This window comes from Colias eurytheme, chromosome 30 (assembly GCF_061535395.1).
Source record: "Colias eurytheme isolate Ceu_HAF_F1 chromosome 30, ilColEury1 Martin Lab GWU primary, whole genome shotgun sequence".
NCBI lineage: Eukaryota > Metazoa > Arthropoda > Insecta > Lepidoptera > Pieridae > Colias > Colias eurytheme.
This window is the reverse complement of record NC_143009.1, coordinates 5,009,534-5,034,190: the sequence shown is the minus strand read 5'-3', so window position 1 is coordinate 5,034,190 and position 24,657 is coordinate 5,009,534. Positions and strand designations below refer to the sequence as shown.

The following is a 24,657-nucleotide window of genomic DNA, read 5'->3' as shown; positions in this document are numbered from 1 at the left end:
GATCAGAAGTTCCCGAGATTAGCGCGTTCAAACAAACTCTTCAGCTTTATAATATAAGTATAGAATAAATAAATAGAAACAGAACAAACTGATTACAGTTGTTTCAAAATCCTGAACATTTATTGAAATTTTGTCTAGTCTTATTAAAAATATAGATGATTTATCCAACTTTTAACTACATTCAATATATGAACAGAACAGAACAGGATAGAACAAAACATTTTAACTTCATTTGTCACTAGATGGCGCTGTCTCAAAAATCAATTAATTCATAGTTCATACATTTACAATTACCCTCAAAGAAGGAAAATAAAAGAACATTGCAATTTAATAATTTATTTCATATCCTCATCGCGTAACTCAATTTTATCGCTATGTTTTATTATTTCGTCTATTTTGTGTAGATCCTTCAGCGACACTTCCCCGCTACCTCTTTGCATGGGCTGTGGTTGGGTTGGGTCTGGTTTCCAACCCACGAAGTTCAGGATTTGAAACGTTGCGGGTACACCACGTGCGTTTTGATCTGGTACTTCCTGAAAGATTTTTTTATTGGTTAGTGGAAATGTATGGAAAAACGTATGTCTGATGTAAAACAAATGCTATATAATACATATGGATACTAAAATTAAGGGAATTTTTAAAATTGGCCTTCTGACCGTGGCTTCGTTAATGTAATATTGTGTAACATTATCACGTGACTGCTATTTAAGAAGTTAAGAACATTTAAAAGCTTATCAATTTTTAGATTTATTAGTGAATGAATTATAAACGAATCAATCAACGAATGTATACATTTAGTTCTTTAAACGAGTAAACGAATGATTAGATCATGAAAAACGTGTGTTAGTGAATGAATGATAAGCAAACGAACGATATATTATAATATTATGTAGTCAATGATTGAAGAAATAGATATATGGGTAAGTTAATCAACGAACATGCCTTAGTGAATGAACGAACGAGCAAAAGAATGAATAGGTGCATAAAATAATGAATGATCGATTTATGACTACATGCATAAATGAACGAACGAAGAACACTCAATTATTTAAAGTAACGAATGAACATTCTTATTTCCAGCGAGTCAATACATTTATGAACGGATGATCGTAAATGCGCAAAAGAACGAATGAACGAACGACCGAACCAACACCAATGAATACATGCATGAATGAACTAAATACAAACGAACGAACAACCGACCATATTTAGTTTTTGTAACCCACCTTCCCATACATTTCATCGTACAACGCGGCCGCTGCAAACTGGCATTCCCTCTGCAAACACAGCGGGCGGTTTAACGCCGCGTTCGCTTCGCCCAGCGCGCGCACGTCCTGCATCACGTGCCACGCGGACGGGTACCACACGGTTAGCGCGTCTACGTCCACCGTCTGTAGGGTGAAACCCGCCCTAGTGGAATAGCAATAAGAGCTACAGTCCCGTAGCAGTGTGTGTGTGTATGATTGACTTAAAGAATAGAATCAACGTTATAATCTATAAAACAAATTAAATAATCAAATTTTTCCTTATTTCGTTATAGTTCGGTCGAGTTTCTTGCCGATTTCTCTCGTTAATGAAGCAAAATTACAATTTTATAAGGCTTGTAAAGTTTACATGAACATCTTTTTTTTTGTAAAAAAAAATCTTAATTTGAATTTGATATCTTTGGTTTTATGGCATTCAAAATGCTTCATAAATATAAATTTATAAAGTATAGAAAAAATTCACTCGAACTCGACTCGAACCCGCATCCTATCACGCCAATCCGGGGCGGAAGCCTACTCAGCCACGCCAGAGCGATCGAATTTATCCTATTCTTTCAGTTTTATGTGAAGGAAATCTTAATTTCCTTCCCTGTGTCCTTTAGACATTCATACTCACGCATTCAATAACCCGCCTATATCCCTAGGCCGTGTGAACGGTGACACGTGCGCACTGACACCGCCGAGCCTTTCCGATTCAGCTAATTGTAACGATTGACGTAACTCCACTAGCGTGTCGCCGCCGAACATGCAGCCTATGAATACCTGAAAATAAGTAAAAAATATTGTTAAAATGTAAAACAAAAAAGTATTTAATACCAAATTGCAGCTGCATATAATAAAAACAATTAATTAGTAGTGTTGAAAATTTAAATGGACCGAAAAATACATGTAAGTATTAAAAAAAAACATTATAAAAAATATGCACAAAAAATATTGATATTTTTGAATTGACAAAAATGCAGTTATTAGTTAATTTAAAATACATTGTAACATTTATTAATGAAAAACTCTATCATCAACAATTTCATATACTCTCAAATAAAAATATAAAAAAAAAAAAATTTTCGTTTATTTTTTGTCTACATTCTTTTATACTCAGAAATACAATAGTGACATATTGAAAAAACATCATTTAATTTTAACATAAAACTTACCCCATCTGGTTTTAAACAGTTCATGATTTTATCAAAGCATCCCGGTAAATCGTTCACCCAGTGTAAAGCTAGCGATGAAACAAATAAGTCCACACTGTTTTCTGGAAACTAGAAAAAATAAATTATAACATTTTAAATAAAAAAAAGTTTTTGAAGTGAAACTTCTTTATCGGGGTTGGACAAAAATTTAGTGTAACATTTTTGCGTTACGCCGTACGCGTGACATTTTTGCGTTACGCCGTACGCGTGACATTTTTGCGTTACGCCATACTCGTGACATTTTTAAGGTCATAAAGAAGTTTCACTTCTTACGTGTGTACATGCATACGCCATACTCGTGACATTTTTAAGGTCATAAAGAAGTTTCACTTCTTACGTGTGTACATGCATACATTTTTTATTTTAATAAAATTAACACACCAAGAACGTTATAAAACAGTAGGTCAGAAACAGGCTCCTTTAATATTTGTCAAAATGCGACAATTCAATTAACACTAAATTAACTTTAACTTTCCATCTATACTATAAAGCTGAAGAGTTTGTTTGTTTGAATGCGCTACTCTCAGGAACTACTGGTCCAATTTGAAAAATTCTTTTGGTGCTATATACCTAGCCCATTTATCGAGGAAGGCTATATGCTATATATCATCACGCTAAGACCAACAGGAGCGGAGCAATGCGGGTAACACCGCACACCATAGCTAGTTATAAAAAAAGATGGGTTGCACTGGGGGAGTGCCGGCAGAAGTGAAAACTTGATTATTAACGTTGAGCATGTTTGATATTTTGGAATGGTATCCGTCTTACGCTTTTTCGATCAGGTCAGGTGTCCTGACGCGAGTTTAAGATTTTATACCCATTACAGAAAAAGTGCTCAACGCCGCTAAAGAAGTTTTCACTTCAAAAAACACTTACATCAATATTCTCTTCATCCATCACAATCTTTTCAAACTTCACTCCATCACCGACCAACGCCTTATCAAGGTGCGTCTGTGATGTATCACATAATATAACTTTCTCTACACTGTCGGGAAGGAAATGACGCGAAACGTAACCTCTGGACGCTCCTGTAAAACACAATATCAAAGTAAAGTTAAAACTAAACAGAAATACATAAAAATGAATTGCCAAATGTATGCTTTATTCATGTTATTTTTAAACATTGTTAAGGGTCAAGCAATTTTCTTTACTATTAAATAATTGTGTTGGCTTCTAGATCTTAAAATAAATAATGTGTTCAAGATTATTGAAATACTTCAAGCATTATTCCTAAATTTTGCTATTGTGATATTATGTTGTGTATGATTTTCTATCCATTCATAAAATACGATAAGTCATAACTTAAACAAATACATTAATTAATTAAATACTATTGCAATAATTACCCAGCTCTACAGCATTTTTAAAGACTCTTTTCACATCAAAGACACGATCAGCTGTTCGCCAACCTATTTCTTCTTTTATATATTCATATAAATGATAATCTTCCCTTTGTGCTGACCTTTCTTTTTGCAAAATCTTCGCTTTCCGATCAAATACATTCATGCTACGATACACTGAACTAGCAGTTTTCTTTTTTGGTAAATTGTTACTATAATTTCGACTTAAAAATTCGGAATTACGTAAAAGACTACATTGTTTTGATTGAAGTATCCTATTGAAAACTACAGCTTGTGCCATAATTACTCATAAGGTCCTAAACGTTAATTACAATAAGTTATTATGAAATTAAATAGCTACATAAATATTTATTTCTTTCGAATATATTTTTGGAGGTTATAAATTTATTGACAACTTCAACGATGACATAAAAATATAAGTTCAAAAATCTTCCTAAATATACGAAGAAGTAAGTAAGTATGTAAGTGGAGAATACACGTTTTAAGTTTTATCGATAAATTCCTATCTATAATAAATTGTGCTAGTTCGCATTCAATTATTTTATTCATCGTCATCAGGTTCATTATAAATTTGTTATCAATGAATAAAGCAAGCAATTTTGATTTTACCACCAATGTCATTTATCAATGTCAATCATATTTTACTGTCAAGTGTCAAGAGGATAATTCGAAGATTTTACAAAAGTAGACAAATAAATATTTCTATCTTATTTATAAATATAGTTTGTCAATTACTAAAAAACACCTACCCATAATATAAATGCAATAATAAATCAATACCGAATACAACAGAATTTACGATCAAATATAGATAAGGCGTAGAAATGTACGATAATTTTTGAAAAATATTATATAAACAAATTGTTATAATATATTAATTTGTTCATAATTATTTCGTTTACAGATGTGGCCGCTTATATTCCGCTTTTTAAGAACAAATGCGCCGTATATAACGCTCCCGGTAGCGGCGGTAGTTGGTCTTATAGGTTATAATTTGGAAAGCCTATTATCTGATAGATATACTCCATATTCAAGTAAGTATTTCATGATTAGAGAGTTATTATTGATTTAGTAATTGATTAAAAAACGCGTGAAATTATGTGTAGTTAAATATTGCACACTATTGCATGAATTGAAATACAAAATAAATATACTAATTAATATTATAAAGCAGAAGAATTGGTTTGTTTGAATGCGCTAATCTCAGGAACTACTGGTCCGATTTGAAAAATTCTTTCGATGTTAGATAGCCCATTTATCATTATGCTCAGATCAACAGGAGTGGAGCTACGCGGGTAAATCCGCGAAGCGCAGCTAGTCTATATAACAATATTACTTATCTCTTTTCTAATATTTAAAATTACTAAATTACGCTCAAATTTTCATCAAAGTAATATGTTCAGTGGTTGTAAACATGAAAGCATAATAGAAAGACAAACTTATAATTTTAGTAGGGATTTAAAAACTTATTTACATTGTAAAAAAATGTTAATGTGTAAAATTGTAAAAATACTGAATGCCTAAAGCGCGTCACACACGGTGAAGATACTATAATATTTTATCTTAAGATACTGTAATATTTTACATTACAGTATCTTAAGGTAATCAATGACAAAAAGAAAAATGATGGTCCGAACGCTGATACCGGATACCTTAAGATACTGTAATGTAAAATATTACAGCATCTTAAGATAAAATATTATAGTATCTTCACCGTGTGTGACGCGCTTTAAATTATTCAAGAAATATGTAATATAAAAGATTGTGTAAACAAAAGTGAAACAGGACTCAGACTTTTTTCAATTTTTTCTTACAAATATTGCAATTTTGTTTTTCAGAACCTGTTCAAGACCAAAGAATGGAAAGAATAGATGAAGAATTATTAAAGGATCCAACGAATGTACAGAAATTAAAGTATAAAGAGAATGTGTTTGATAAAAATGTGCCACCGTCGCTACAGAAGAACTAGTCTGAAATTTATTGTTATTAAATAAATATTTATGTTAGTTAATGTGTTTATTTTACCTTATTTGTGATAAAAATATGTCTTATTATGTAGAACCATGTAAAACTGAAGAATTTGTTTGTTTGAACATGTTTATCTCAGGAACAAATAGTTTGATTTCAAAAATTGTTTTGTTGGACAATATGTATACATATAATAAAATCGTAGGAAAGGAAATCAAAATTGTATATTTAATATTTTTTTAAAGACAACAAATTTTACAAATTAAAATTATACAAAATTGTCTTTATTTAAAAAAGCACCAGAAAGGAAAAATAAGTAGGGAGTGTGTGGTGCATTTCTTTGAAAAATAGAAGTGATTCATAAAAACATTATCTTTAGACTAACTACTTATAGGTACAAATAATAAATAAATAAATTCTTTATTTAAGAGTAACCAAGGCCCATTTTAAACACAAAAATCAATAATCTTAATATATATAAATCTCGTGTCACAATGTTTGTCCTCAATGGACTCCTAAGCCACTTGACTGTCTGTTTGTTCCGCCTTATCTCAGGTACGGTTGGACCGATTTAGACGGGACTTTCACTAACGGATAAGGAGTAACTTATGCTATTTTTATACCGATATTCCCACAGTAACATTTAAATTCAAAGGAAATAACTCATTCACACGTTTGAAATTTGAATGAAGCCGTAGGGCGCAGCTAGTTGACAATGAAAATATTGATTTTTGATCATTGATTTACCATGTTACTATATTTTTGATGCTTTTTTTTGAAGAATAATGTCGACAGGCGACATAAGTCGCTGTAATACTAAAAAAAAAAGATCTAATTGTTCTTTGACCTGTTGGAAATTATATTTATTGTTAATAATACTTGTATACGTAGTATATTATTATTAGTCTGTGATAATACATAGTACCAAACTAAATGGTAAAATATATGATTACAAAAAATCCTCAAACAAAAATTTATCTCGAAGCCTGAGACAAATTTCTCCCCTATTTAATTAATAATTTGTCACTACGTGAAGCTTTGAGAGTACAATCTTGCGGGCTAAGATTGGGATACCTTTATTTTACTTTTAAACCAACATATATACATACTTTTAAACACCGAATGAATGTTATGTATCGGGCAATTTTACAGTGACATTAATTAAAGTATCTTAGATTTAGTTGTTGCCTTTATTGATAGCAAATCTAAAAACAATATATTTTTAACTACTCTATCTAAATAACTATGTATCTGGGCATTTTCACAAAAATGTACCCCCTCCTTGAAAAATATATTTTTTTTGATAGTATTATATTTTAAACTTTTTTTGGTCTCTTTAAAACGGAAATTCAATATACTTCAAGAAAACATATAATATGATGGGTTTAAAATGAGAAAACTGTAAAAATAATAGGACACAATGGAAAGTCTCGCAATTTTATATCAGTTGTGTGACTATATTCAGTAGCTGGAAAAACAGTGCAAAATATAAGAATTTTTAGATATTGTTTATTTATTAACTTAAAATCGTTATTTTGTATATTTTAAACACTCACTATTCCCAACTTTTGGATCTAAGCTAATTAAAAAAAACAATAGTATATTCAGTATTGTGACTCTGGTACTTCAACTGTCATTATAATTATCTTTACATTTAAAATGTTAGATACTTTTTTAGAGAAAAGGCAACAAATATTACACTTATGTATTATTCTCCATTAAAGAGACTGATTTGAAGGGCATTAAATGTAAAATCTACTGAAATATTTAAAAAATTCAGCTCCGTAATATAGGGACAGTCACACAACCGAATACCTAAAAAGGGAAAGGGTGCGTTTACATGGCGAAAAAAAAGTACGCAGGCACACATAATAAATATAATTATAAACTTAACTTAACTTCAAACTAAATTATCACAATCAGTTCGGGCTTAAGCCATCACATTATTATTATTTATCTAAAGGGTAAATTACTATCAAGATTCAAGAATAAGAAGTCTCTTTTATGTTTTATATTGGCACTAATCAAATTAATCAGTCGATAATCAGTCTTCGTGATTCGTTTATTATTAACCTTAAATAATCTCAATCACCATATTTGATAAAAAAAATCTTGTTTCAGTGGACGCTGCAAACACGAAGGTTAATCTGTAAATAAAAAAAAACCAATGAAAAATATCGTGAAAAAAATTAATTTTTGTTCCATTATTATCTTTCGTTGTTATACAAGGCACATTGTCTAGATTCTTAGTTCTGCTGGCTTATTTTGTTTCTTTTTCTGCATAATGCTTCTTTTTTTTTTCCTCAAAAAAAAATTTTACTTCCTCATGCAAAATGATCAATCAGCTGTTGCGATTTGTATGGGGAAATAATTTTTATTTTTGAAATCTACTTTTTGCCGTAGTTTCCTACTCAGTCAAAAATGTCTTAGAAAAATATTTTTATAGCTCAAGAAAATCGCCATGTAAACATTGCTTTATGTGTTCAGGCATGTTGTGACTTTTCGTTCAGCGTTTAAGTGACCGCTCAAATAGTCACACAGCGGAAGTCACATTTGATAATCCTCTAGTAATAAAAACGGTTTAAAATATAACCACAATACTTATATTCATCAAAACTTTTGATCAACTTACATATAAAAACATTTAAAACAAAATTAACTAAATACTACAAGATAAATAGATAGAAATAAGCCAAAATATGGTCACATACCTGAATGAAGAATTTGGTCCCTGCGGCTTGCAAACACGCGTGCACTCCTTCTAAGCAGTTTTTTGACCCTGACGGCTTCTAACCTGATAAGTTGCATAGCAGTAGCTATGGTGTTGACAGTAATGCAAAATTAATTGAACCACAGTAATTTTCTTTTTAGAAAATCGGTGACACAACTGAATGTTCCGGGAAGGACAATTTTTTTGATTTTCTTTTTTATTTTTTTATCTTTTATTTTGTTATATAAGGTTATTATATTTTAACTATTATCACAGTAACTGATTATCCTGGACCAAATAAAACCTTAAAAGATGGTACCTTTCTTACAAAAAAGTTAAGAAATAATGTAATAAACGCGTAAGAGTAAGCAGGGGACAGCGTAAAATTACCCATTTTTCGATTGTTATTTATAATTAACTTAACTTTATTTTAGATTTTGTCATAGTTTTTGTTAAAAAAACAAAATATTGTATACGTATAATCACTTTGATAACATATATAAATAATTCTGGCAACTACTTCATTATATAGAATTTAATGAATTCGAGGGACAGTTGAAAATCAGGGGGGTACATACATTTTTGTGAAAATGCCCATCTACATAAATATTACTTAAAATATATTTTGTATCAGAGACATCTAGTGGTGAATAGAAGAATCGTAATTAATAATAACTACAGCCTCTTCCTAATAGATGGCGCTGTATTCATTTTCAATATTATAGGGTTCATGGAATATAATGCTAATACTATAACGCACTAAGTAAAAATCTATAGTTAAATGTTTTTATAGTTATTTAAATAAAGCTGTAGCTGGAAACTTATATTATTGTATTAAATTACAAACTACTAGCGCCATCTACATCAATATCAGATTAATTATATTTTATATTTGTGACATCTAGCGTTGACTAGGAATAACTATTTGCACACGAATTACTGCCAGTTTCTAATAGATGGCGCTGTTTTCAATTTAATAATTACTGAATTTACGGAATAAAATGTAAACATTACAATATACATGGAAAAAATCAGTTACATTAAATAAACAATATACTGTTCATTTTTTATGTTTATTATAATGTTGCTTTAGCGAAAAAGCTTTACTTATTTAAATACAATTAAAACTTGTAGCGCCATCTACATTCATGTCCTATATCATTTATTTTATATCAGCGACATCTAGTGGTGAATAGAAGTATCAAAATAAAATAAGTACAGCCCAGTTTTAATAGATGGCGTTGTAATTAATAACCCTCGTAACAGAATTTATTTTAAAAATAAATAAATTCAGCCTTTTTTTAATGAACAAAATAATAGTGGCTTTCAAGTAAGTTTGCAGAAACACTGTATCAACACATACTGCATTAAATAATTTGGTCTGTCAATTATTTACTATATTTTGAGCATGATTTTGAGTTTCCAAGATTTTTTTATTTTTAATATTTGACGCGAGATGGCGTTGCATTATTTCAGTTATTGTCATATATATAATATTATCCGTAGTATATTATTATTAGTCTGTGATATTATGTAGTATCTTTGTAGTATAATATATATTAATATTAAGTACAACTAGTGGGACAGCACCAATCGGTTTCCGTTAGTTTCTATAATGTCCTACCATTTTTTATTCGATACCCTATAAAGTAGTTTTTTTAGAAGTACACTTTAGCAACTCATCCATATTATTATTGATTATTGATTTTATATTCTCAATTATAAAATAATTGAAACATATGCATACGCACATCATACATAAACAGCGCGGAATTTAAACTGTAGTTTCATTTATTTTATCAATAAAAATAATTGTTCTGAGAATGCTTATTTATTAAAAACTTACTTTTCAATACCGAATTAAATTACATACCTTGTATTGGTATCAATATATCTATGCATAATAAAGACATAATATAATTAATGTATTGTATACAGTATGGGAATTTTCGATGGGGCCTTGTGGAAAAGTACTTGAAATAGCAAAGCAAATTTTGCTGAAATGAAACACTCTTTTATTTTAAAAAAATAAATAAAGTTGCGAATACCTTAGATAAATGAAAAAATCTTATTCGATTTGGGGTTTGGGTAAAGTTGGCGTCGTGATGAACTTTCGCGGCAAGTGTGAGCAAAAGTTATTATGGACATAAATCTCGAAACGTATTAGGAACAGAGATATTTGGTTTTGTATTATTCATTTACCTAGAATCATGATTTATTATAAGATTTTTCTGAGTTTTTTAGGTTTCTTCTTTATTTATTTAAGAATTCTAATCAAAACAATGTATATGAACGCTTTTAAACGCAATATATTGCTCTTTTAAAATATCCAATTTTCATCACTGGCCGCAAAAGTTCATCACGCCACCACAAGCCCATACAAAAGTACCCAAACCCCTTTACTTTAACTCAAACTCAAACATTTATCCTTTTCTATTAGAATCCGCTTTTTTTTAGTATTTTATATTTTTTTTACGTCCGATTATTGGCTACGTTCATATTTATATGCTAAGGTAATGTGGTAGTTTTATATGTCGGTAATAAAAATAGCTGTAAGCGAAGTATGAAATGAAATATCACTTGGATTTATTTTGAATTATTAAATTTTACAAATTCTATAAATTAACCATAAATTAACCAATTTTTTTTTGTTCTGGCAACAATAAATTGTCAAACAAAAAGATATCGCTGTCATTAGCTGCTTGAAAAAAAAAAGTAACGCGCTTCGCTTCTCTTTTGGAATTTATGGTATAGTAACAAGGCTCCCTTTTGTGTCTCACATCGGAAATGTATTAATATTTTGGATACAATCATGTCAACAATACGTTAATTACTCGCGTTACGCGACTTGTTTGCAATTTAAACATAATTTGTGAAGACAACTCTCTAATTACGGATCAATAGCGGACGCAAAAATGCTGCCTTAGCGTCATTGCAAATGGGGACAAAGTCGGGTGTAGGAATAACAGACCATTGGATGAAGAGTATTATGGAGCCGGCCGGCAGCGACAAACAAGTACAGAACGAGAATCTACAAGCTGTGAAGCGTGAAAAGATGGCAGAGGCATACAACGGACAGGACACGGTGACATTCGACATGAAGCAGAACCATGTTCGCTACTGCTGTGATGTGTGTGATCTAACTTTCGAGTGTTTGGAATATTTAATCCTGCATAAAAAGTTTCACGGCAACGACAAGGACACACCGCAAATGGAGCCCGAGCCTCAAGTAGTGAAGGAAGGTCCGAAAAAGCGGCGTAAATTCAAATGCGACCAGTGCGACGTTAAGGTAAACTCTCAGTATCATTTAGACATCCACCGCAGTAAACACGAAGGTAATGCAGCTAAAAAGTACCTATGTCAAGTGTGCGACCGCAGTTTTGTTGCCGCGCAATTCTTAAAAAGCCATATGCAGTCCCACTCGTCGACGAGCACGATAAACTGCGAGATTTGTAACAAAAGCTTTACGGGGCAGGCGTATCTCAAGCTACACATGCAGCTACACAACGATATAAAGAAATTCAAATGCTCCAAGTGCGACGAGATGTTCCCCACGAAGAACTGCCTGAAGATACACATGAAGAAGCACACGAAAATTAAAAATTTCAAGTGCGACTGCTGCCAGAAGTTGTTTGTGTCGAAAATAACGATGGAGAAACACAGACAGTCGCATGAGGGGCAGCCGATGGACTGTCTCGTTAAGTGCAACCAGTGCGATCGGACGATGCATTCATCGTTGCTCCGAACTCATATAGCGAGAGCTCATCCGTCAACAATTGATGATGATGTAAAGCGTCCACACAAATGCTCGACTTGCGGGAAGAGCTTTATCGTTAAAATCAACTTGAATCTTCACATCAGGGTCTGTCACCCGGACCTGGTAGACCCTGAGGATGAGGAGGATGACGTCATGACAGATAATTCATAGCTTAAGTTATATAACCGATAGTGATATTGTCTCATATAAGTTTTTATCACATTTATTTTATCGCATATGTGATCATTTTTACACAATAAATTGTAAGCTTTATAATGCATTTTTTTTTATTTGTGTATCCTGAATGTTTCATAACTGAAAGTGGCCTCTTACCCCCTTTTATTCCTGGTATGATGGTACACAAAGTAACTAGTATAATAAAATAACACATTTTACCATATAAAAACAGGCCTTTTAAATTATAATAGCAGAGACACTAAATAAATTAATTTATTATACATAATATTTAATATAGGCCAGTGGAAATTAACATTAAATTCGCAAAGCACGATGTAGTTCTGCATTTTTGGTATGTTGTTTGGATCAGTTAGGGTTGTATACGTAGTATATTATTATTAGTCTGTGGTTAGGGTGATGTAAATCCCTATTTGCAACTTCGAAAAAGTTGTGTTCGCTGCGCACCACGTGATAAACTGCGAAAATTTTGGACTTTTTTCACTTTTTGCTCTAAAAGTCATAGTCATTTTTATTTTTATTTACTGGTAGAATGAAAAAAACTTATTTTTTAATAATTTATTACAAAATCTTAAATCTAAACAATAAATTAACTATATTTTCCCATTAGTTCGAAGCTTCTTTCTCTTCAACCTCTTCAACAACTTCGGCTTTTGGTTTTTCAACGACCTCTTCTGTTTGGGCTTTCTGTAAACATGAAAAAATTAAATTAAAATAGTTGTTAAATCTTAGTATGCGTTATTCATCCAATTTTTGTTCTGAGAGCAGAAATATTCGATTAATTAATAAAAAATAGTTATCGCTACGGAAAGCGAATGACGCGGGTTCAAATCCCATCAAAAGATATTTTAGGTAAGTACTTTTTTCAATTCTTGTCAATTTAAGTTTTACACAATGATATCTTCTATAATATAAAAATGAATCGCAAAATGTGTTGGTAAGCGCATAACTCGAGAATGGCTGAACCGATTTCGATAATTCTTTTTTTATTATATTCCTTGATGTACGAGGATGGTTCCTATGTAGAGAAAACGTAAATATGTACCACGGGCGAAGCCGGGGCGGACCGCTAGTTTGTATATAGAAACAAGAGGTAGATACGCCACCAACGCACCTAAACGGATTCCGTACATTGGTTTTATAATCTCAATTCTACATTGGAACAACCTAGTGATTCACGAGCCAAGATGTCATAACTCATAATATATTCTTAATACTCACGTTAGCAGCAGCAATGTCTTCATCCTTCTTCTCTTGCAAGTACTTGCTGATATCCCTGATGAGTACCAGTTCATCAATCTGCTTCTTGGTCAGGGGATCGAAGACACGAACTGGTGGAACGTCCTTATCAAGTTTCTCGAGGAAGTCCGCGTAACGCGAAATTATTGTGTTGTAGCGTTCGCGAGTTACACCGAGCGACATATTCTGTGAAAAGTAGAAAATAAATTGTTATAGATTTTTAGATGATATACCTAATATAACTATGTATAGATTAGGTATACAGGATGTCCCACTATATGTATAGGTACTAAGCGCGGAGGAACTATTTTTTACGTACTCAGCTTATGCAAAACTATAACCCCCATTGGGCTTATAATACCGGACGCGACGGTGGGACAGCCTGTATAAAATTATACAGCCTAAAATATAAACTATAGCTACAGAAAAGTGTTAGCCTCTACACATAAGAACGTGAACGGCTGAACGTATTTGAATAATGTTTGGTTCGATTGATTCGTCCGTTTGAATATTGGAACGTTAATTTTGAAAAACTTACATATATTATCACCTCAGAATAATAGTTTACAAAAAAAGAAATAAAAACCCTATGTTTCATATATAGACATACTAGTGGTCCGCCCCGGCTTCGCCCGTGGTACATATTTCGCAATAAAAAGTAGCCTATGTCCTTTCTCGAGTATCAAAATATCTCCATACCAAATTTCATGCAAATTGGTTCAGTAGTTTAGGCGTGATTGAGTTACAGACAGACAGACAGAGTTACTTTCGCATTTATAATATTAGTAGGTACTAGGTATGGATAGTGATTAGTGTTGGTTCGTGTTCGGTGTTTCATTGAAGAAAAAAATGTATACAGGTACCTACATAATATGTATATTAAATTAATAAAAATTTATTGATTTTTTAACTAGTGCACTTACCAAAAATACTAGTTGCCTTCTTGAAAAGAAAAATAGTAATGGATAGTTGAAAACTTTTTATTTAGGTATTTTTAATCACCTTCAAACTTCCGTTACGTAGATCAGAGGTTGTAAACATTTGAATTACAATTTATTTTTATCAAAATAAAAATGAGTTGATATCCTCATATCTTATTAGAATATTAAAGATATTATTTAGAATCCAAAAATATAATCACTAAATAGTATATAACAAAGTCGTTTTCTCTGTCCCTATGTCCCTTTGTATGCTTAAAACTTTAAAACTACGCAACGGATTTTGATGCGGTTTTTTTTAATAGATAGAAGAATGTTTTAGTATATAATTTATTAGGTTTTAGACAAAGCGGGCGAAGCCGCGGGCGGTAATCTAGTAAGAGTATATTTTGAAGATAATATAATATTTGTAACGCAGAAACTTCAAATAGATATACCTACTTACTGCTTTTGAAAAATAATTGCTAGAGCTGCACTGTATAGTTATAAGTTATACTTCTAACAGATCAACATAGGCTATATTTTAATTTTGTTTAAATTAACCCAAGTTACTCGAGATGAGCAGCTAGTTTTTAAATAAAGTCTAGATTTTAATCATATTTAAAAATGGTTGCAGCTTTGATGATGGGGTTAAAATAACAGATATGTAACAAAAAGTATAATGTTGACAACCACTGAGGTCAAAAAGTCAATCAAATTAATAAAACATAGAAAAAATTTGCATAAAAACAATACGTATGGATTTAAACGCATTTATATACAGTTATGCGCATGCGTTCATTAAAATTCAATAAAATTCTTCAAAATAAATTATTTCCTACTACTATAAAGTTGAAGAGTTTGTTTATTTGAACGCACTAATCTTAAGAACTACTAGTCCGATTTGAAAAATTATTTCAGTGTTAGATAGCCCATTTTTCGAGGAAGGCTATATACATATATTATAATATCATCAAGCTAAGACAAACAGGAGTGGAGCATTGCGAGTAAAACCGCGGAGCACAGCTATAATATACCTATGCCGAAGTATTATATACCTACTGTATGACCTATATAATATATTATGACCGTATGTTGCCGAAGACAAAAAAAAAACAAAAAAAAATCATCAAAATTCGTCTATCAGTTTTTGCGCGAAACCCTGATAACAGACAGTCTTCTACAATTATTTTATGTGTAGATAGAATATATAATTATGTTATAAATTTATATTTATAAAGCATTTGAATGCCATAAAACCAAAAATATAAATATTATTATGTTATTAACTAGTTACTAGCTGACTGGCTGCGACTGCGCCTACGATGAATAAAATATGATTGACTGGCCGATTGGCTTGCCGCTTGGTAGGTAGTGGCCCTGCCTTCCAAGCCAGAGGTCGTGGGTTCGATTCCCACCCGGGGCAAATATTTGTGTGATGAACATAGAATATAGATGTTTGTTCTGTGTCTGGCTGTTAATCTTCTTATATATAAAAATGAATCGCAAAATGTGTTGGTAAGCGCATAACTCGAGAACGGCTGAACCGATTTCGATAATTCTTTTTTTATTATATTCCTTGAAGTACGAGGATGGTTCTTATGTAGAGAAAACGTAAACATGTACCACGGGCGAAGCCGGGGCGGACCGCTAGTCTTCTTATATATAAAAATGAATCGCAAAATGTGTTGGTAAGCGCATAACTCGAGAACGGCTGAACCGATTTCGATAATTCTTTTTTTATTATATTCCTTGAAGTACGAGGATGGTTTTTATGTAGAGAAAACGTAAATATGTAGGTACCACGGGCGAAGCCGGGGCGGACTGCTAGTTATCTATATAAGTATTTATTTAAAATAATATGTGTATGTTTATCAGCCATCTGGTTTCCATGACACAAGCGAAAGCTTAGTATGGGATCAGATCGTGCTGTGTGTGAAAATTGTCCTGAAATATTTATTAAGTACTAGATTTCCGCGCGCGGCTTCGCCCGCGTATTCAAAGAAAAAACCCGCATAGTTCCCGTTCCCGTGGGATTTCCGGGATAAAACCTATCCTATGTGTTAATCCAAGTTACCCTCTATATGTGTGCTAGATTTCATTGTAATCGGTTCAGTAGTTTTTACGTGAAAGAGTAACAAACATCCATACATCCATACATCCATACATCCATACATCCATACAAACTTTCGCCTTTATAATAGTATTAAGATATTAAAGGACAACCTTATTTTTCTGTAACAGTCTATAAAAAACCTTTGTTCAGTTGTTTAGCAAGAAGCAAGAAGAGTCTCAAAATCGACCCAGCAAACATTACCCATACGTAATTTTTTGGTCTTCATGTCACTTGTCAGCAACTTTATTCTATTCGCTTACAATATGTATCATCACTACATAGTATAAAACAAAGTTGCTTTCTCTGTCCCTATGTCCCTATGTATGCTTAAATCTTTAAAACTACGCAACGGATTTTGATGCGGTTTTTTTTAATAGAACGAGTGATTCAAGAGGAAGGTTTTAGTGTATAATTTATTAGGTTTTAGACAAAGAGGGCGAAGCCGCGGGCGGTAAGCTAGTTATTTCTCCAATAGAACTCTACTATAAACCGGAGTGACATTGGTATGTTTTAATTTAAGAAATACTTAGTTTACTTTACAAACAAATCGAAAGTAATATCTAATAGGTATTGAAAAATATACAATCTGTATTAAAACTAACTATGTGCATAAAAGTTTCAGCCAAATCGGTTCAGGAGTTTTTTACTTATATTAAGGAAAATTTGACTATTAGCACAGACTAATAATAATATACTACGTATCTATTAGTAGTTATAATAATTATTCGTCTGTCGATTTCGCTAATTTCTGTCAAAAATTGGATCACAGGGGTCAGTGACCTACAGTTCAGATGAACTTTGACAGTAATATTAAAATTGTACCTACTTCAAGTATTCAAACCTATAGGTACTTTAAAAATTATATAAATAATAAATTAGGTAACTACAAACAAATTAATTTATTACCTACTATTTCTATTATAAAAGAATAATACTTACATGAAAAAAATTGTTAACTAAAATGCATGATATAAAAACAATACCGTGAAATGGAACGCAAAGCCACCCCTGTGCGTGACTCAACCCCTACACGAAATATCCCGACGAGAGCCGACGGCGATCTGCCCCGCTAGCTAGTAGCTACACCACCAAAAACAAATTTTACACCCATACAATTATGTAACAATGCAAGAAAAAATATTTTTTACAATTTTACCAAGCCGTAGATAGTCGCCAAATTATAATCAACCAAGTGTTTTTATTATGTGAAGTTAAAATTTTGTGTCCATTACTCGTGAAGGTATTGATTTTCTGTGACTTACGGTGAATGCGGAATCTCTATTATGTGTTGTGTTTTAGTGTTTTAGAAGGTAATGTATCTATTATTGATTATAAATTATGTACAGTGTGAACTAGCTTTATAAAATGTAGCGCCCCCGTGCCGCAGTCCGAATAAAAAAAAAATCAATTTTGAATTTCGATCTAAAAATAGTTGTTGGGAAAATGGAATTCGTTCAAAAAATTGGTCGAGAGGTTTCTAAAAACAAAGAAATTAATGTAATTCAATGTTAATTTATTAATTAAAAGTAATTTATTAATACGCGTCGAATTATTTGACGTCACTGGGAAATATAATCGCGCATGAATTTAACATGAATTTGGCACTTGATTCAATCATTTTAGATCGAAGATAAGTAATAACTTTATTACTTATATATTATACTTTTATTTTTTTAATAATTATAGTTAACTAATTTTTTTAGTGGGTTATTTCATATTTGTTACGCTTTTAGGTAGTTATGTGAATTTGATGATATGTTAGTTATTTTTTAAATGTGTCTGGCTAGATGTAAGAACCATGAAAACTGTCTGGCTCTTAAGGTAATGTCTTTTTATACGTCCCCAAGTAACATATATAAAATTTAGCTTTTAAACTATAATGAAAGTTAAGTACAATTTTATACACCCTTACTACCTGTTTCCTGCCAAAGTAACCACAACCCAGACTTGATAATCGCTAGTCGTTCTTATCTGTATCGGAGACATATACAGAGAAACTTTCAACTTTCCGAAAGAAAGGAAAGTCTGGCCGTCGTGGGCTCTTATATTATTTATTCGATTAATTTGATAAATAATTGCAATTATTTAACAGTATTTCCCAAAAAGCTTCATCTGCAAAAATCTATTTCCATGCATTTCGACCCAACCCATATCAAAACAAATTTTAGCTCCTTCTAAAAATATCTTAGCAATCACTCGTAAAAGCGTTCATTAGGTTTGATTCTATGTTAAACGTAGGCGTTGGTGAATCTTTGCTAAAGAGCTTTTTATAAATACACACTAATGAGTAATGATTTATTAGTTAGTATTTTTTTTTAATTTAATACAAATTTCATTTCTAATTATATTCAAAGTAATATATAGATAGATTTGATCGTGACGTAAATAATCAATAAAAAAAATAATATGCTCCAAAATTTTTTATGAACATCCAGAGGATCCTGATCAAAACTTGAAGATGAAAATTGGAAACTTGAAATCGGTTCAGTAGTTCCTGAGTTAAATCGTAACAAAAATGTATGTTCGGTTCAAATGTACATTTTTTCTACTTATAAATTATTAAAACATATATCCGCACGTGAATAGGTACGTTCGCTTCATATTTAATAAACAAATGTCAATTATAATTTATAATTTTATAGGCTTTAAAAACCTATGTGCAGTTGAAATATATGTCGGTAGCCTTAAAAATTGCGTTTTCCAAAAAATAATTAATAAAAATTACGCGCGCGCGCTATCTTCATTACAACTTTTTAGCATTTATTAAAATAAATGTTGTTGACAACCTGAAGAAATTACGATCAAATCTCTATATGTATCAAATTTTTGTTAAACTAAGCACCTAAAAACAGCTTGACCAATTTTTGAAAAACGTATATTCTTATAGGTCCGAGAATAAGTCGTAGATAAACTATTAATTACGCTCCTAAGTAATAAGGTATCCTTTATTTGGCATAACAATGTTTGCTCGTTGCTGGGTCAGCTAGTAACAGTTAAATAATTAGTTAAGTCTGCAGTAGGTATTTTAAATTATTCAGGCCAAACTGTTTACGACATTCTGAACTATCAAAAAGCCAAAGAAATAAGCTAATTATATAACTGCGATTTGTTTAGGCGTTTGGAAATTATTAAGGTCCACCTAAACTCATGAAAAATTAAAAATTGTTATGTTTTTTGGTCACGCGTGTTAAAATGCTTTTCGAATATATCGCTTTCCTGTGAAATTTTACTCATAATTGACTCATAATTTGATACATTTACAGCATTTAGGAATATATGGAACGCGGATTTGTCCAAGTGTTAGTAGGTATTTTATTTTCATAAAATATTGTAATTCGACTTAACTATTCAGCTCTCATTGTAACTTTTGTTAGGATCTCAGACAGTATTGTAGCTTAAAGCACCTACTTGAAGTTGTATTTTCTACACCAATTGATATGATTCGATTGTTTCTTCGAAAATAATCGATCTTTAAGCTATATCTACAGTCTACTTACTAGTTAGAGCGAGCGCGCACGAGCAACTTTGTCTCCGCAACTATTTTGTCTCTCCCATCAATTTGTATGGGGAGTTGCGTCGCTACGTGCGCGCACTTTCATACTAGCCCATAGGTGGGGGAGACAAAATAGTTGCGGAGACAAAATAGTTGCGGAGACAAAGTTGCTCGTGCGCGCTAGCTCTTAGTGTATTATGGTAATGTGTCACTTCTTTTGAGTCGCATTTGCCCTATTGGTCTAGCCCTTGATCCTACTACCTATATGATTATAAATGCGAAAGTTTGTGAGGATGTGTATGTGTGTGTTTGTTACTCTTTTACGCAAATACTACGGAACCGATTACAATGAAATTAAGCACACATATAGATGGTAACTTAGATTAACACGTAGGATAGTTTTTATCCCGGAAATCCCACGGGAACGCGAACTATGCGGCTTTTCTTTGAAAACGCAGGCGAAGCCGCCGGCGGAAAGCAAGTCCTCGATAAATTGACTATTATTGAAAACTAGCGGTCCGCCCCGGCTTCGCCCGTGGTACATATTTACGTTTTCTCTACATAAAAACCATCCTCGTACTTCAAGGAATATAATAAAAAAAGAATTATCGAAATCGGTTCAGCCGTTCTCGAGTTATGCGCTTACCAACACATTTTGCGATTCATTTTTAGGGTTCCGTAGCCAAAATGGCAAAAACGGAACCCTTATAGTTTCGTCATGTCCGTCTGTCCGTCTGTCCGTCTGTCCGTCTGTCACAGCCGATTTACTCGGAAACTATAAGTACTACAGTGATGAAATTTGATGGGAATATGTGTTGTATGAACCGCTACAAAAATATGACACTAAATAGTAAAAAAAAGAATTGGGGGTGGGGCCCCCCATACATGTAACTGAGGGATGAAATTTTTTTTTTCGATGTACATACCCGTGTGGGGTATCAATGGAAAGGTCTTTTAAAATGATATAAAGTTTTCTAAAAAACATTTTTCTTAAAGTGAACGGTTTTTGAGATATCAGCTCTCAAAGTCGTAAAAAGTATGTCCCCCCCCCTCTATTTTTATAACTACGGGGTATAAAATTCTAAAAAAAATAGAGGTGATGCATGCTAATTAACTCTTTCAACGATTTTTGGTTTGATCAAAGTATCTCTTATAGTTTTTGAGATAGGTTGATTTAACTGTAATTTATTATATTTGCTGCTACGGAACCCTTTGTGCGCGAGCCCGACTCGCACTTGGCCGGTTTTTATATATAAGATTACACATTTTCGTAAAAAGGGATACTTAAAGTTTTCGTTATACCTAAGATAAAATTTTGGTGCATAATTGGTACAAACACAATGTTAGCTCATGTTTTATTTAATGTTTATTAATATTGGCGATATGCCAAAGGTTGACCTCTCTTTTTAGACCGGGAGATACTGACACAAAATTTCGAGTCATTTGTAACAGGATGGCGGTTCTACAGGGTTCTTAGTACGCAATGACAAAAAGAAAAATGATGGTGTGAACGCTGGTACCGGCGGCTTAGTCGCGTGGGCGTTAGTCGAACTCGTTGGAAAATAGCGAAAGTCAAACGATTTGTAACAGTATGGCACTTATTTTTCCTGGAAGTTTGAGGATCAAAGAATATAAATACAAAATTTCAAAGATCTAGGTGTTGGAAATCTTCACTTATATAAATTAATACTAAATTAATTTTTCAAGTATGACAGCACTTTTTCCCCCTACTAGAAGTATGGCAAATATAATAATGGTCACATTTTATCAAATACTTTCCAAAAATCCAAATGCAATACTGGTACAAAAAGTTTGGCGAAATAATTTTTTTTTGCAGATTTTCGGCGGTATGGCGACCATTTGGAATCGTCCGAAAAGTATGGCATGGCGATTTTCGTAAATGGCTGCACGACGATGGTTACCTGTGCAAAAGTTAGCCTGGTACAAATGGTTGAATAATTGTTTTATTTAAATCAACATATTCGCGTCGGTATGGCGGGCTGTAAGTCACACCGGAAAAGTATGGCATGACACTACCGCCTACTTCTTTTTTATGGGCTATCGATAAATACAAAAATTTTTGTGTTACAAATCGTTTGACTTTCGCTATTTTTCCGACGAGTTCGGCTAACGCCCACGCGACTTAACCACCGATACCAGCGATCACACCATCATTTTTCTTTTTATCATTGCGTACTAAGAGTTAAGACCCCTGTAGAACCGCCATCCTGTTACAAATGACTCGAAATTTTGTGTCAGTATCTCCCGGTCTATTTGTAGAAAGAACCGCATTGGTCAATAGATAAAGTAAATTATTGTATTTGCAGAAGAAACTGAGGTTAAGTATTTTATATACTTATGTATTATCACAGACTAATAATAATATACTACGTATACAAGTATTATGAATTATGATTTTCTTAAGTGGCATAGTGGTTGCTGATTATTGTGCGAAAGTATGTGGGTTCGCTTTCCAATATGGAAAATACCGGTGTTAAAAATATTTTTTGTTTTCATTGTAGATTAAATATTATATTATGCGATCCAACAAAGAATAGGAAAGTTAATGGTATTTATGTATAAATTAATGTCAAAAAATCCGATTTACTTGTGTGCAATTTTTCTTTTGAAAATAAAGGACAATTATTTTGTATTCCATGTCCCCCTTTCCATGAGGAAAGTGATGGCGCTAGACAACCTATAATAGTGCTGTTACTTTTCGACACTGGAAATAAAACTGCTTTATAAAACAACGTACGGGGGCTGGTCGCATTACTAAATGTTACCATGTAGGTACATTGTATAGCAAAAACAATAGCTTTAATATAATCTGTATTTCCAGATAAAATGGCCGTCCAACACGTGATCTCCTTCAGCAACACATGACTAACAAAATGGAGGGGGGAGGCGCGTCGGCCCCAGAGGCGTACCAATATGTCGGGCCGTTTCGGCTTGAAAAGACCCTGGGCAAGGGACAGACTGGTGAGTTGGAGCACAGATAATGTAATTTTGTATTTCTAACTGAAATGACAGTGACAGCAGTTGTCACTTATCATCGAGCGAACTGTCAAACACGTGAAGTGTCAAAAGTCCATATTTTTTTGTCTTTCTTGGTACTATAAAATTTCTTCAAAAAGTTAAAAATTTTCATTACTATCATGGAGGCGGTGACATCAGACATGAAAAAGATTGATAAACACTGGTATAGATTGAAATAAATGTTATTTGTTTGTTTTTATTCACTGCGTTAAGTTTTACGTTAACGTTGTGTAGGTATAATAATATACATTTAAAAAAATAATGCCATTGGTAAGTATAGATATCTAAGAATTTGCAAAATTAACGGAAATATTTCAATAGAAATCTTGTTTAGGGTCTCCATCTAAAAAGTTAAAATACTCTTTTTCAATAAATAATCAATTTATTTCATAATCATAATCAATGCCGGCTCTACCTATATTTTATTCTATGTCCCTGTATCGCTGTACTCTTCTTTTGCTGTCTGACTCTTCTAGCACGATTTGGAATAGCGAATTCGTTAAAATAGGATCTGAAAAGGAAAATTATTTAGTTACGAAAGTATGAAATCTTAGTTTTCTATTTACTATGAGTGAAAAAAAAATTCAAGATCGAGTGTTTCACTTACAATAAAATGTTATAAACTAGAAAATATGTTTCCATTTTCTAATACATAATATGGCTATAGATTAAACATTTATATAATTACTAGCTGTGCTCCGCGGTTTCACCCGCATTGTTCCGCTCTTGTTGGTCTTTGCGTGATGATATTATATAGCCTATAGTATTAGAAGATATATTACAGTCCTATAACTTTCCTCGATAAATGGGCCATCTAACACCGAAAGAATTTTTCAAATCAAACCAATAGTTCCTGAGATAAGCGCGTTCAAACAAACAAACAAGCAAACTCTTCAGCTTTATAATATTAGTATTAATTAACTTTTTAATGGCGAAAAATACTTCAAAGAAAACTTAACAAACATATTGTTATTTGTTACAGCTAACTTCATTCATATTATTAAATTCATCACGCAAAAAACACAATAACTTACTATTACTAATAGCGTTAGCTTCAGCAGCACGTCTGTCCGCGAGGGCCGACACCGTAACACTGGGGGGCATCGCTTCAATCGCGCCGAGATATTCCATCGTTGGTTTCGCAACTACCCGCATTGTTAACACTAGAATACTAAAATATATCAATTAAAAAATTTAAAGTTGTTTGAGTGGTATAGTCGTGAAAGTATAATAGAAGATGAAAGTCTGTATGAAAGTTCATTGTTGTCAAACCGATTTTGATGAAATTTGGTATGAAAAGGAGCTGAACTTAGGAAAGGAAGAAATGGTAGAAGGTACTGAAAAAATTACCTACCATGTCGCGCGATATTACCGAATACCACACGGGTGAAGCCGCGGGAAAAG

General features: G+C 32.4%; 5 protein-coding genes and 1 long non-coding RNA gene across 6 annotated transcripts in view; 3 read left to right on the top strand and 3 right to left on the bottom strand.

Annotated features, from left to right (window-relative positions):
* Positions 1-326: 326 nt before the first annotated feature.
* LOC149895833 (arginine-hydroxylase NDUFAF5, mitochondrial) lies at positions 327-4,212 on the bottom strand. The gene is made up of 6 exons (XM_090118686.1): positions 3,805-4,212; positions 3,335-3,486; positions 2,420-2,527; positions 1,882-2,027; positions 1,227-1,410; positions 327-533 (listed from the first exon to the last, which is right to left on the bottom strand). The coding sequence occupies exons 1-6, from the start codon at positions 4,097-4,099 to the stop codon at positions 336-338; spliced, it is 1,083 nt and encodes a 360-aa protein (XP_089974812.1). The 5' UTR covers positions 4,100-4,212; the 3' UTR covers positions 327-335.
* Positions 4,213-4,451: 239 nt separating this feature from the next.
* On the top strand, positions 4,452-5,830 carry LOC149895832 (small integral membrane protein 12). The gene is made up of 3 exons (XM_090118688.1): positions 4,452-4,645; positions 4,724-4,853; positions 5,658-5,830. The coding sequence occupies exons 2-3, from the start codon at positions 4,724-4,726 to the stop codon at positions 5,786-5,788; spliced, it is 261 nt and encodes an 86-aa protein (XP_089974814.1). The 5' UTR covers positions 4,452-4,645; the 3' UTR covers positions 5,789-5,830.
* Positions 5,831-7,650: 1,820 nt separating this feature from the next.
* LOC149895831 (uncharacterized) lies at positions 7,651-9,044 on the bottom strand. Its single transcript, XR_016458427.1, has 2 exons — positions 8,499-9,044; positions 7,651-7,934 (listed from the first exon to the last, which is right to left on the bottom strand). It is a non-coding gene; the product is annotated as an uncharacterized LOC149895831 (long non-coding RNA).
* Positions 9,045-11,192: 2,148 nt separating this feature from the next.
* LOC149895830 (uncharacterized) lies at positions 11,193-12,530 on the top strand. Its single transcript, XM_090118659.1, has one exon. It carries the CDS (start codon positions 11,436-11,438, stop codon positions 12,423-12,425), a length of 990 nt encoding a protein of 329 aa, XP_089974785.1. The 5' UTR covers positions 11,193-11,435; the 3' UTR covers positions 12,426-12,530.
* Positions 12,531-12,992: 462 nt separating this feature from the next.
* Positions 12,993-14,659, bottom strand: LOC149895829 (uncharacterized). Its single transcript, XM_090118678.1, has 3 exons — positions 14,612-14,659; positions 13,671-13,874; positions 12,993-13,136 (listed from the first exon to the last, which is right to left on the bottom strand). Exons 2-3 carry the CDS (start codon positions 13,869-13,871, stop codon positions 13,056-13,058), a joined length of 282 nt encoding a protein of 93 aa, XP_089974804.1. The 5' UTR covers positions 13,872-13,874; positions 14,612-14,659; the 3' UTR covers positions 12,993-13,055.
* An 8,437-nt stretch (positions 14,660-23,096) lies between these two features.
* Positions 23,097-24,657, top strand: part of sff (BRSK family serine/threonine-protein kinase sugar-free frosting) — a 39,696-nt gene continuing 38,135 nt past the window's right edge. Inside the window, exon 1 of the mRNA XM_090118619.1 lies at positions 23,097-23,196. Coding sequence (XP_089974745.1) covers positions 23,097-23,196 — 100 coding nt within the window. The remainder of the gene's footprint in view (positions 23,197-24,657) is intronic.